At 39.2% G+C, this 13,343-nt stretch overlaps 2 protein-coding genes across 2 annotated transcripts in view; both read right to left on the reverse strand.

Moving 5' to 3' along the window:
• LOC106146311 (vomeronasal type-2 receptor 116-like) overlaps positions 1–13,343 on the reverse strand; it is an 84,585-nt gene that overhangs the window by 68,821 nt on the left and 2,421 nt on the right. The gene's annotated exons all lie outside the window — the stretch shown is intronic.
• LOC102019632 (zinc finger protein 14-like) overlaps positions 3,968–13,343 on the reverse strand; it is an 11,885-nt gene continuing 2,509 nt past the window's right edge. The window contains 4 exon segments of the mRNA XM_013507329.1: positions 3,968–5,370; positions 5,373–7,173; positions 8,848–8,908; positions 9,099–9,225. Of these exon segments, the coding sequence (XP_013362783.1) occupies positions 5,257–5,370; positions 5,373–7,173; positions 8,848–8,908; positions 9,099–9,225 (2,103 nt within the window). The 3' untranslated portion in view covers positions 3,968–5,256.

Below are 13,343 nucleotides of genomic sequence, written 5' to 3' on the forward strand. Positions count from 1 at the left end.
TAAAGGATTCTGCTTCATTACAAAGAATAGAAATCATTCTCAAATAAACTCACTATCAAAATTTTTTTGAGTACATTCTATTGACAAATCATACCACCATTTATAGCTTGTGGACAGACTAATTAGTATAATTTATTATATCCTGTTTGAAAATAGGTATAGTCTTGCTGGTCTCTGGCAGTGGGGGATCCACAGTAGTATATATTTTTGGTATGATAATGGATGGAAAAATTACCACAGAAGTAAATCATAGTGATATGAGCATAAAAAGTAAGAGTAAATTTTATGTGGTTAAAAAAAACCCCTAAAATTGTATACTCATGTTAATAATTGCTCTTCACATCAAAGAAAAACAGGCAAAATTATGTACTGGTTGTAATCTATAATTACATTGAGATAAGTACAGATACCTTCACAGGATATGGAAAATATATTATCTGGTAATATAAAAGTTGTTTGAAAAGAGTTCAATGCTATGTAAAGCACAGGTACAGAAATCTTAAAAATGTAGATCAGAATGATAAAATACAACATCTAATTTTTAAAAATTCTTTTGTTAGGGAGAAGGAAACAATAGAGCATATGGATCAAGAATTAAATAGAAGCCAGTGGAAAATAGAAGGCAATGGACAATTAGCGAAAATTCAGTTTTTAGTGTCCAATTGCCTCACAACTGGAAAAACAAAACATCCCTCCAAACCCTATCAAAAATATTAACCTTACTGGCATGTAAAAAATATGTGTTCATTTATGTCTGGATCTAACATGGTACAAAATAGTACTACCTAATTTGATTAAAACCTGATATGAAACTCTACCATCACTGCTTATACAACAGAATTATGTCAGCACAATATTTATTCTGAAAAATGAACTTGCAAATATGTAATCCAGAGAACTAATTTAAGAGCGAATTATGTATGATCACATTATCTTTATACTTTAGGATATATCCTATGGTTGTGTATTTTCTGAGCATTCTACACAAAAATAATTGACATCTTGCACTATATGAGAAATGTTTAAAAGATTTTGAAAATATGAGTTACAAATGAGAACTTTGTACATTCACAGGGATTTGATCCAGTTGGTTTTCTTGCATATTGGACAACTGAAAACTTGTGTACATCCCTTATAACGCTTTCTCACATTACCCATAGAGTCTTTCTCCAGTGTGAACCCACTTATTTCGAGTCAAGTGGAAGAACTGAAGGACTTTCTACATTGAATACACACATGGCATGATATTCAAATTATTGTTTCAACTTGAGTAAGAAACAACCAGCTAAATTGGCTTAGCATAGTTATGGGTGTGGAAGACCCACCATAAGATTTTTGCCAGAGGGGCTGGGGATTTAGCTCAGCGGCACAGCACCTGCCTGGCAAGCACAAGGTCATGAGTTTGATTCCCGGTACTGGATAAAAATAAATAAATAAAATAAAAGATTTTTGCCAGAATAGTAGATAGGGAAACAAAATAGAAAGCCTTTTTTCTGTCCCTTTGGAGGAGTTCCAGAATTTGCCTTCACCTTGGAAATCATCCCTGCTTTCATCAGAGACCCTGGAGCCTCCTAGTACAGACTTGTAAAGGACACTGCACTCAGATCCAGGCCTTTGACAGGACCTTTGGATGGCCAATGTGCAGACCTTTCGCACTCTTGTGCATCAGACCCTGTGGGCAGCCATTGTAAGCTAATCTGGAAACTCTTATTTGTGTATCTTGCATTAAATCTAGTAAACATTGTTATAAATTTTAGTACAACAAATGGGGACAAAACAACCTATTCTCAAACTTGAAATGGGTAAGAATCTTGGCTTGCTGGTATGGAGCCAGACGTGGAATGGAAGTGTTTACTGCGCCACTTTTGCTAAGCAGAACTGGCACTGTGAGCAGGATAAACCAAATGCTGGGTTAAGGCACCCACTATGGATGTTCGTAATCATAGTTTTATCCAGCAAAGTGAATGATTACAGATCTTGGGGCTGAAATGATCTCAACCTATTCTTAAACTTTAAAGTGGGTAAGAAGCCTAGCTCACTGGTGTGGAGCCAAGCAAGGAATGCAAGAGTCCAGTGGGCTGAATGCCAAATATGACAGCAGCAGAGACCAACACCAAGTCCCCACTATGGCGCCACTCCCCAGGGTGATCAGCCTGTGACCTGGTGGCAGGTTATGTTGGACGACTTCCATCATGGAAACAACTGGACTTGGTCCTTACTGGTATAAACACTCTGGATATGGATTTGCCTTCTCTCCATATAATGCTTCTGGCAAAACAACCATTCATGAACTCAAGAATGCCTTATCCACTGCCATGCAACTCCATACAGCATTGCTTCTGACCAAGTGTAGTGGATTGACAACTGGCGGTCAACTTATAACCCCCAGCTGAACTGAGTAAGCATGGTGCTGGGTGTGGGAGGCCCACCTGGGGACTGATGCCAGCAGCACAAGAGGCAGACTTGGAGAAGAAAGGCTCGCTCTTGGGAGCAGAGAAAGGCGCTCGGGAGCTGGTAGAAACTGTAAGGAGCTGTTGGTTCTTTTGGAAGAGCTCATCATGCTGGCTTTCCTGATGAACTTGGCTATTTTCATCCTATGAGGAGCTCAGGACCTTGTTGGCCCTGAGACCAACAGTTCACTTTGGGGGAGCTCTGGTCCTCACTCTGAACACTGCATCCTGGCTCTGGAGGGGAAGAAGGTGCACAGCTGCCTCCTGAAGAAGCTTGCTGTGTTGGCTTCCCTGATGGGAACTCAGCTTTCCTGATCATTGGAGGAGCTCAGGACCTCACTTTTTGCTGAGGATAGCTGTGGTACTTCTCAGGTGAACAGTGGTTTTTACTTTGCATGTCACTTCCTGGCTCCAGTGCAGATCCCTCAGCCTGCTAGCACAGAACCTTCATCCCACTGGCATAGACTTTCCAGATTCTACCACTGACCTTTGGGCCTTCCCAGCACAGACCCATGAAACAGCCCTGCATGAGATGTTGTCATGGGCTCTGGGCCTCCAGTTGGATTCATGGGAGGCATTGTTATGGGCTCCAGGTATTCAGCTGGACTCCTGCAGGACATTACCATAAGATTGAGGCCCTCAGCTGGATTCTTAGTCTCTAGTGTGTGGACAGATTTCCTGCACTCTCTTGTATATGATTCTTTGGGTCACTATTTAAATAATCTTATAAAATGTGTCCTGTATTATATTGTCTCCCTTGCAAAAATATCCCCCAACCCACAACACCAAAGAACACATTTTATGGCAAAAGAAGTGAGGCAATGGGCTTGTGCTTATGGAACTCACTGGTCTTACCATGATCCTCACCATCTAGAAACGGCTTGATAGAAAGGTAGAATGGTCTTTTGAGGACACAGGTACAGTGCCAGATAGGTGACAACAGCTTATAGGGCTTAGGTCCTTCAAAAGGCTGCATATGTTTTGATTCAGCATACACTATATGTTTTGATATAAAGGCTGTATATGTTTTGAGTCAGCATACACTATATGTCCCTGTGTATCAACACCAAGAATTCATGGGTGAGGAATCAAGGACTGGACTTGGGAATAATCACTCAACATGACCCCCAGTGATCTACCAGCAAAACTTTGGCTTCCTGTTCCCATGCTCATATGCTTTGCTGGCTTAGAAATCTTAGCTCAAGAGGGGAAGACACAACAATGCTACCATTCTTTAGCTCCAAGAAGCACAACAATGATACCATTGAACACAAGGCTAAGGGGCTGGGGATTTAGCTCAGCGGCAAAAGCGCCTGCCTGGCAAGCGCAAGGTCATGAGTTTGGTTCCTGGTACCGGAGAAAAACCAAAAAAAAAAAAAAGAACACAAGGCTAAGATTTTTTTCCTGGGCATTTTGTTGTCCTCATGCCTCTAAGGAAGCAAGCTAAAAGGAAATAACAGCATTGGCAGGGGGTCCTGACCCAGATTATCAAGAGGAAATAGGACTGTTACTCCACAATGAGGAAAGGAAGAATATATTTAGAGTTTCAGGAGGTCCCTGAGGTCACCTACTAGTACTACCATGAGCTGTTATTAAAGTCAATAGAGAAACAACGAATCAATCCAAGCAGAATGTGAAATTGCCCAGAACCCTCAGGAATGAAAAAATGAGTTACCCCACCAGGGACAGAACCAAGACCTGCTGAGGTGCTTGCTGAAGGCCAAGGGAATACAGAATGGGTAGTACAAACTAGTTCTAAATACCAGCTGTGACCCCTTGATCAGTCACAGAAACAAAGGCTGTAAGTCCTCTCTTAATATTCTTCCAGTGTAACATAATGTTGATAGACTTAACAGTTTCTCAAATATTGTTAAACTTATGTTAAAGGTTCAATTTATGAAATGTTAGGAATAAGCATCACACAAAGAAAACCTCCCTTCTACACTGGGGAGAGAATCAGTGTATTTGCTTGTCTGCAACATAGCTATAACATGTTAGGCCTAATTATGAACTTGTCTTTGTATCTGGGACTATGGTTTGAAAAACATATCTGGTTGTCAAGGTGACAAAGGGTGCATTGTGATACACAACTGATTGTGTCAACTAGGGTAAGAAACACCCACCTAAACTGGCTCTGCATTCATTATTGTGGATGCAGAAAATCCACCCTAGGGAGAACTGTGACCAGGATGGTATAAAAGGGAAACAAAGAAGGAAGGCTTCCTTCTATTTCTTTGGAGGAACTCCAGTCTTCACCTTGACCTTGCTCCTCCTCTCATCACTTCCAGTCCAGACTTCAGCCTTCCAGTGCAGAACGTTCAGCCTCCTGATATGGATCTGCACAGGACACTACACTGAGATCCATGCCCTTGACAAAATCCTTTGAATTTCTAATGTGCAGACACTTTTTGCACTCTACCATACCTGACTCTGTGGGAGGCCATTATAAGCCAATCTTATAAATTTTTCTTTACAATGTATTTGTATATTTTGTATTAAATGTTTCTCTAGTAACCACTGCCTGATACACATGGCTTTTCCCCATGCATATTCTTTCATGTATGTAAATGTATTGGGGAAAATACAATGTTTCTCACATGATTCACATGTGTTCAGATGTTCTCCACTATGAATTCTTTTATACATTTAATACCTGTGTGTACTAAAGATTTTCCATATCCCTTACAAAGGGCTTCTCTCCACTGTGCATCCTTTCATGGAAGCATGTCACATTATGTACTCACAGTTAATTGTCTGTGACTTTGTTAATGTCTATGATTCCTGGAATAACTGAAGGCTTCTGTGACTAGATCAGATGTATAGGTCTCTTCACAGTGTGATTTCTTTCATGTATTTGACATTCACTCTGTGTGGTGAAAGCTTCCCCATTCTTCTTACATTTGTATGGTTTTTCCTTTATGTATTGCACCGATGAGTTCTTTCATGTCTTTGACAATGACCACGTGTAGTAAAAGCTTTCCCACATTCTTTACACATGTAGGGTTTCTCACCAGTGTGACTTCTTTCATGTATTTGACAATATCTCTGTGCAATGAATGCTTTTCCACACTGCTTACACACAAAAGGTTTCTCCCCTGTGTGAATTCTTTCATGTATTTTACAATGACCTTTTTGCCTGAAAGTTTTTCCACAATGTGTACATACATAAGGTTTCTCTCCAGTATGTGTTCTTTCATGTCTTTGACAAAGACTGTGTCTGCTGAAAGCTTTCCCACATTGCTTACATACATAGGGTTTCTCTCCAGTGTGAGTTCTTTCATGCAGTTGGCATAGACTGAATGTGATAAAAGCTATCCCACACTGCTTACACACATAGGGTTTCTCTCCAGTGTGAATTCTTTCATGTATTTTACAATGACTATGAGTGGTGAAAGCTTTCCCACATTGCTTACATACATAGGGTTTCTCCCCTGTGTGAATTCTTTTATGTGTATAAAGTGAACTTTTGTAAGGAAATGTTTTTCCACATTGTTTACATACATAAGGTTTCTCCCCAGTGTGAGTTCTGTTATGGCTCTGACATTGAATGAGTGTACTGAAAGCTTTCCCACATTGCTTACACACATAGGGTTTCTCTCCAGTGTGATTTCTTTCATGTATTTTATATTGCATGTGTGTGGTGAAAGCTTTCCCACATTGTTTACACACATAGGGTTTATCACCACTGTGAGTTCTTTCATGGATTTGACAACAACCATGTGTGCTAAAAGCTTTCCCACAGTGCTTACATATATAGAGTTTCTCTCCAGTGTGAGTTCTTTTATGTCTACAAAATGAACTAGAATTAGTGAAGGCTTTCCCACACTGCATACATAGATAGGGTTTCTCCCCAGTGTGAATTCTTTTATGTTTATAAAATGAACTGTGATAAGGAAATGCTTTTCCACATTGCTTACATACATAAGGTTTCTCTCCAGTGTGAGATCTTTCATGTGTTTGACAATGACTGGATGTGGTGAAAGCTTTCCCACACTGCTTGCAAACATACGGTTTCTGTCCAGTGTGAGTTCTTTTATGTCTACATAATGAACTACAATGAAGAAATGTTTTCCCACATTGCTTGCATACATAAGGTTTACCCACCTTGTGAGTTCTTTCATGTCTACAAAATGAAGAGTTATTAGTGAAAGCTTTCCCACAGTGTTGACATATATAGGGTTTTTCTCCTCTGTGATCCCTTTCATGTATTTGATTACTGTGGTGAAAATTTAAAGCTCTTCCATCTTGAGTATATACAGAAATATTCATTGCACTGTGATTTTTTTCAGGAAGCTGAAAATAATTGAGTGTACTGAAGTCTTTTGCATCTTGCTTACTTGCAAAGGGCTTCTCTTGAATGTGAATTCCTTCAGTGCAATCAGAGTAAGATTTCCCACATTGCTTATATTCACAGGGTGTCTCTTCAGGGTTTATTCTTGCATCCTGTTGAAGGGTCTGGAAATTACTGCAAGTTCTCCCATGTTCATTAGAGTTGGAAACCTTGTCTTCAAATACCTGATTCTCCCCTGATTTAAGGGTAGTGGGAGTTCGGATAGGCACATTTAATGATGAATGACTCATCAGGGGAATTCTACAAGCAAGGTTTTCAGCTGGTTTTGTACCAAGTGGTTGCATGTTCATATGAGGATCTGGAGTCCAAACAAACACTTCTCTATGTTGACAGCATAATTTGCATTCCCAACACTTTTCTACCTCTTCACTTCTGTAAAAGTAATAAAATAAAATAAAAATCAATCACGTTTATAAGTGTCTCCTTTTTAATGATTTACCAGGAGATGATTTGGTGTGATGCTCCTTAAGCATATTTGACCATGAATTTAATCCACACTCTGGAGGATGGCTTCAAAACGTCTTTTACTGAAAAAGTATTATTCATTTGGGAGCATATAATTGATGTGTTTGCAAAGCATATTTACTTTCAATTTGCATGCGTGTATACCATGTGCTAATTATTTTTGATACCCATTTGTCCGCAGTGCTGCTGTATCTCTCTCCCACTGAACCTCTTCATCTTTACCAAGATGTCTGCCTCTCTCTTTTTTATTATCTCCTTTATTTTACTCCTTAATACTTCAGGTTTGTCGTGCAAAATATACCATGTGATAATGAACTTTCTGTGTCTGATTTACTTCACTTAACATTATGGATGCAAGATCCACCTATTTTTGGTAAATGATATTGCTTCATTCTTAATTATCAAATATATTTCAATTCTACATACATACAACTTTTTATTGGAGAATAACCAAGTGTCTTAGCACTGAGCTATATCCGTAGCCTTTCTTATTTTTAATTTTGAGACAGTCTCATCAGTCATAAATTGCCCATGGTAAGGATGAGAATCTGATCTTCCTGCCTCAGGTTCCCCCAGTGCTATAACTCCAAATGTGCACCACTATATCTGGAATATCTCATATTTAGTTAATCCATTCATATGTGGGGAGACATCTCTACCACTATAATATGATTACTTTAAATTTTGGAGGGATATATCGCTGGACCAAATGAAATTGCTTTTTTTATTTTTTAAATTTTTGTTGTTGTTTGCTTGTTTTGTTGTTCTTTTGTTTTTAGTTTTTTGAGACAGGGTCTCACCATGTAGTTCTGGCAAGGCTTGAACTCACTGTGTAGCCCAGGCTAGCCTTCAACTTGTGGCAATCCTCCTGCCTCAGCTTCCCAAGTGCTAGGAGTACAGGCATGTGCCAACATGCCCAGCCCAAAGGGAATATCTACTTTTACGTTTTTGAGGAATCTCCATGGACATTTCCACAACTATACTACATGATATTCCCACAAACAATATAAGATGTTTTCTAATAACTTTGGAGAAAGAATGGACTGAATGCTTTAGAGGATTGAATGAAAGCAGCTACTATCAAAACAGTGACAGTTATTTACATTTTGAATATATTCACATTAGCAATTTTTCAATTACTGAATGTGTATACTACATTTAAATACAGACAATATTCTTTAAATTGTTTGATATGCATATGGTCTTTATAAAATACATGTATATATGATTGGATACCTTAAACTTCAACCCCAGTCTAAACACAAAATTGGATTAATACACACCCATAGCCAATCCCTCAATGTGATTTCATACATTTTTATAATTTTGAGCATGGAACAAAATTTGTTTTTACTGATACATTACATAATGTCATTTATAGTATGTCAGTCCTAAGTTTTTAATATTAGAATGTTTCAGATATTCAACTGCTAAATTATAGAGACTAAACTGTATGCATTTTAGGAGTTTCTGAAATTAAATAATTTTGAAATTGATCTCACTTGTAGTTTATGTCATTTCAGAATTGGTACTCAGCCCCTGACTCTTAAGAAACATTTCTTTTTCTTTGAATACAATTACCTTAGATTTCTCCTCCAATATTTGCATTCATCTTCAATTTGCTGGTCATTCCAGTTTTCTCCTAAAGTGTAGAAACAAAAATATAGTAAGCTACTACAACATTGTATAAAAATTAACAGATTCATGGTATCATGTGAACATGCCAGAAATTTTCATCCAAATGTTTTCATATCCCAATTAATGAAAATGCACTGATGAGCAAGAATCAATGCTCTCAAATTATGTAAATTAGAAAGTGATGTCTTCCTTACCTATGGCAGCCATGTTCTGAAGTGTCTCTGACATCACATCTCTGTAGAGCTTCTTTTGGCATGAATCCAGCAAAGCCCACTCCTCCACAGTGAAGTTCACAGCCACATCCTTAAAGGTCACTGCCTCCTAAATCATCACACCCATATTTCCGGGAAAAAGATCGAGACTCATGACATGGAACACTTCAACTAAGCTCATTAAAGAGCAAAAGGAGGAAGCCTAATGTTTAATTCTGTGTAGTCTTCCCATGACAGTTAAGTGATGCTGTCCAAACAATTTTTTAACCCACAACAAGGATGGGTGCAATTTTCTAATTTCCAATTTTCCCTTAAAAAGGATGAGGACTCATCAGAGTAACAAAGGACTTATTAGTCTCACATTGTTTCTAAATTTCTTTTTCCTTCAGGCCTGGGATATTATACCCACACTCAACCCAAGCCAGAACAGAGCCTCTCTTTTGGTGTCACACTAAGAACATTCCAACCTCAAGGGAAAAACCTGTGATTCCGGAGCTGACTCTGTCACTCTCCATCACTCCCTCCTTTTCCATTCGTATCTACTCCGCTTTCCTCCTCCCATACAGGCAACTTTTCGTGCCTAACCATTGACATGCTTGCAGCACAGCATTTGGGGCTTTACCACTACTGCAGCACTGCTTTTATACAAAGTCCTGCCTCATTCAGCATTCGGTTTCTTAAAATATTGTCTGGAAACCCAAGAACTACAGCAATTACTTGAGAAAGGTGCCCATCTCTTTTTCTGCTAGTGCCCAATCACATGGACATCTGAATGCCCTACTTCAAAGAGATGCTCAGTGTGGGCTCAAGCGGCAGCACCTTCTAAAAGGTGTCCTTTGCAGGACTGTCTTCATCTTCCTTTCCAAAACAGATATCCCCTCTGATTTTCTTGGCATGGGGACCTATTTACTTTGCTATTTTTTATTTATTCATTCATTTATTGTTGAGTTCCACATAGAACTTTAAGCATACTTGGCAAGTACTCTACCACTAAGCCTTATCTCCAACAATATTCTGTTTTTCTTCAGATTTTCATGACCTTTACAGACACTCTACAGTAACTGTGACCATGTGGGGAAGTTTCTGGAAATTTAGGAATTCACTGCCATCACAATGAAGCCTATAGTTCAGGAGCATCACCAGATGGCTTAGTCACTTTCACATCCCCTGGACAAAATACCAACACCCACAACTTAACAGAGAAGATTAGTTTGGCTGAAGCCTTAGTCCATGATCCACTGGCTCCAAAAAAAACCAAGATGGTGGAGAAAGCTGCTCAATTCATCCAGAAAGGAAGCAGAGTGAGATGGGAGGAGCTAAAGATGAGAATATACTTTTCCAAGTAATATTACCAAGGACCCTCAGACCAGGCCCCACCTGCTAACAACACATTCAGCTATCAAACTTACCAGTGGATGGATGAATACCTGAGCACAGGGCCCACAGAATCCAATCAACTTCTGACCTCATGACACGTTTGGGGCACATTTTTTTTTTTTTTTTTTTTTTTTTTTTGGTTTTTCTCCGGTACCGGGAACCGAACTCACGACCTTGCGCTTGCCAGGCAAGCGCTTTTGCCGCTGAGCTAAATCCCCAGCCCCTAAGGGGCACATTTTAGATATAAATCACACTGGCTGTGCACATGGGTCAAAAGACAGGGCACCCATCGTAGTACTGAGCCGCCCACACACACACAAGCCTTGCACATGAGGAGTCTCCTAACAGCTCTCCTGCTGTCACTGCACCATGTGGTGAGAAGTGAGGTTGCAGGTAGAGCAGTCCAAAACAGGGCTCTCGCCTTGCTGCAGTTCCCTCACTTGGACAGGACAGGATGTATAGGTCGTGGTAACTGTTTCACTCCTGCCCTGAGGGTCCAGAGGGTCCAAGGGTATGCCAGCAGCAGTTGACACACAGAAACAAATACTGCTCGGCTGGGGCAGGGAGACCCAGGTTCTGCCAATGCATGTTCTGCCCTACTCCAACCAGACCTTATGGCTCCACCACAAACCGCTCCTGTCTTGGTTCACTGGGCCCTGCATATTTACCATTTCTAGTATTTCACTTCCCCAAGTGAAAGTCCTATACACTATGGACTAATAATACGGTTAATCCGGGGGGAAACCTAGTAACTTCTGGATAGGGAATGGTTTTAAATCTAGAAAGAACAAGGAATACATTTTTTAGAATAATTTTGTTTGCAATTGCTATAAGAATTGTTATGGGTAAAATTAGCTCACTCCCTCTATTCTTGGGTGCAGTATTTTACACTGTCCACACCATATTCCACAGAGTCCCAAATCTGTCAGCTCACCACAGTTCAAGATAGGGACACATAAACTCAACACCTTTTCTGGTCTTCTGCATACTTACTTATATTTTCCTCTAGTCTCTTCTCTCAGCTGGCAGAAAAAACTATAGACACCTGCCCATGAACTCATTCTTAAATCAAACACATTTACTTGTCTTAGTCTCCAATGCTTCAGCAGGACTAATACATCAAATAGAACTGGGCTTTATGAGGTCATTAGAAGGATATAAGAGTCTGATGTGCACACAATGTACTGCATGTAGGGAGCACTCACTTTCTAAGTGTATACTCACAGGGCATTGAATACAGGATTGGAACTTTGATGTGGCTGCAAGAGGAATAATTCTACTCTTTAAAAACCACATCCAAAGCAAGCAGGTCTAGAACACAGAGAGAAGCCAGAGGGAGGTGAGATGGATCCCATCAAATCCCACAGAATATTTAAGTTTTCTAGAACAGAGGACCAATGAGGACAGAAGTATACTAAACAGTGAGATAGTAAGTGGAGGTGGAAAACAGTACATCAAGGTATTTTCCCTGACAATGATTATTTCCCTGAATATGACAATGATTTTTCAAGAACCCAGTGCAATAAGCTTGGAGGTAAGTGAAGAGACGCTATCAGCATAGGAATCCTTGGAGAAACATTAAGCCACATATAAACCACAACACTGCTCAACATATTATACACCTAGTATAACTGACCTGTGCTTTCAATGGATGATCTCTCCCAAATTTTATGTGTTAAATCCTACCTCCTAATATGAGGGTATGAGGTGGTGGGGACACTGGATATGAATAAGGCTATGAGGTCAGAACCCTTATAAGTGAGATGCATGCATCTATAAGAGGCCAAATCCTCTCTTACCCTGTGAAGACACAACTAGAAGGCATATGCATAAACCATAGAAATTTAATATATAAACATTTAAGCTGTAGGTGCCTTGATCTTGGATGTACCAGTCTTCACAACTCTGAGAAATGATTAGTTCTTATAAGTGAACAACTCTGGTATTATAATTGAGGCAGCTACAATGCACAAAAATGATGGCTATAAACATTTTGTTGGTGAATGGTATACAAGCAGCAATGGTAGCAGCCAGATAGGGGAAAACAAAATTTCTATTTGCTCTTTTAATCTAAATGATGTAGACACCCACTAGTAGCAATTGGCCAGTTTTCTTTCCTCCATTAAAACACATAATCACTGGCATGAATAACCAATAGAAGTTCATTCATTAGACTGCTGCAGCACTGTCAGTGTTAATATATATTTTTTAAATTTTATTTTAAAAATAAAAGAATGAAAACATATTAACAAACAGACATCCATTTACAAAATAGCATAAGAACAATACAAGCAATACTGAATTACAGACAAAGTGATAGGAAATTAACAATGGTTGTTGCATTACGTATTTATATCTTCAAAGTGGTTTCTCAGGAAAACAAATAGATATGCAAGATGGATCAAATAAGTAATCATTAACTGTTCCTTTCAGTAAAGAGATAGAAGTCAGTAGTACAACTATGTTAGCTATCCTGAATATACATACACACATAATTTCCCTGTCTTTCTTTTCTCTTTTCCCTCACCCCAGTTGCTACTTACTTTTGAGTATTTTCCTTTCATTTCACAATGTCTATCATACCTTCTAATTTTTATTCACTCTTTCAGGTTCTTACACTAGTAAGACAATACGTTGCTTACACATGGAGGTCTGGTTTATTTCACTTATGAGTATGGTCTCTAGTTGTGACCACTTACCTGTAAATGCCTTGAGTTTATCTTTCTTTATAGCTGAGCAATTCTGGGCAGCAAAGACAAGTCAGGTGGAATCACAATCCCTGACCTGAAATTATACTACAAAACTACTTTCATAAAATCAACATGGTACTGGCTAAAAAACAGACCTGAG

This window comes from Chinchilla lanigera, unplaced genomic scaffold (genome assembly GCF_000276665.1).
Source record: "Chinchilla lanigera isolate Chin_1 unplaced genomic scaffold, ChiLan1.0 scaffold00123, whole genome shotgun sequence".
NCBI lineage: Eukaryota > Metazoa > Chordata > Mammalia > Rodentia > Chinchillidae > Chinchilla > Chinchilla lanigera.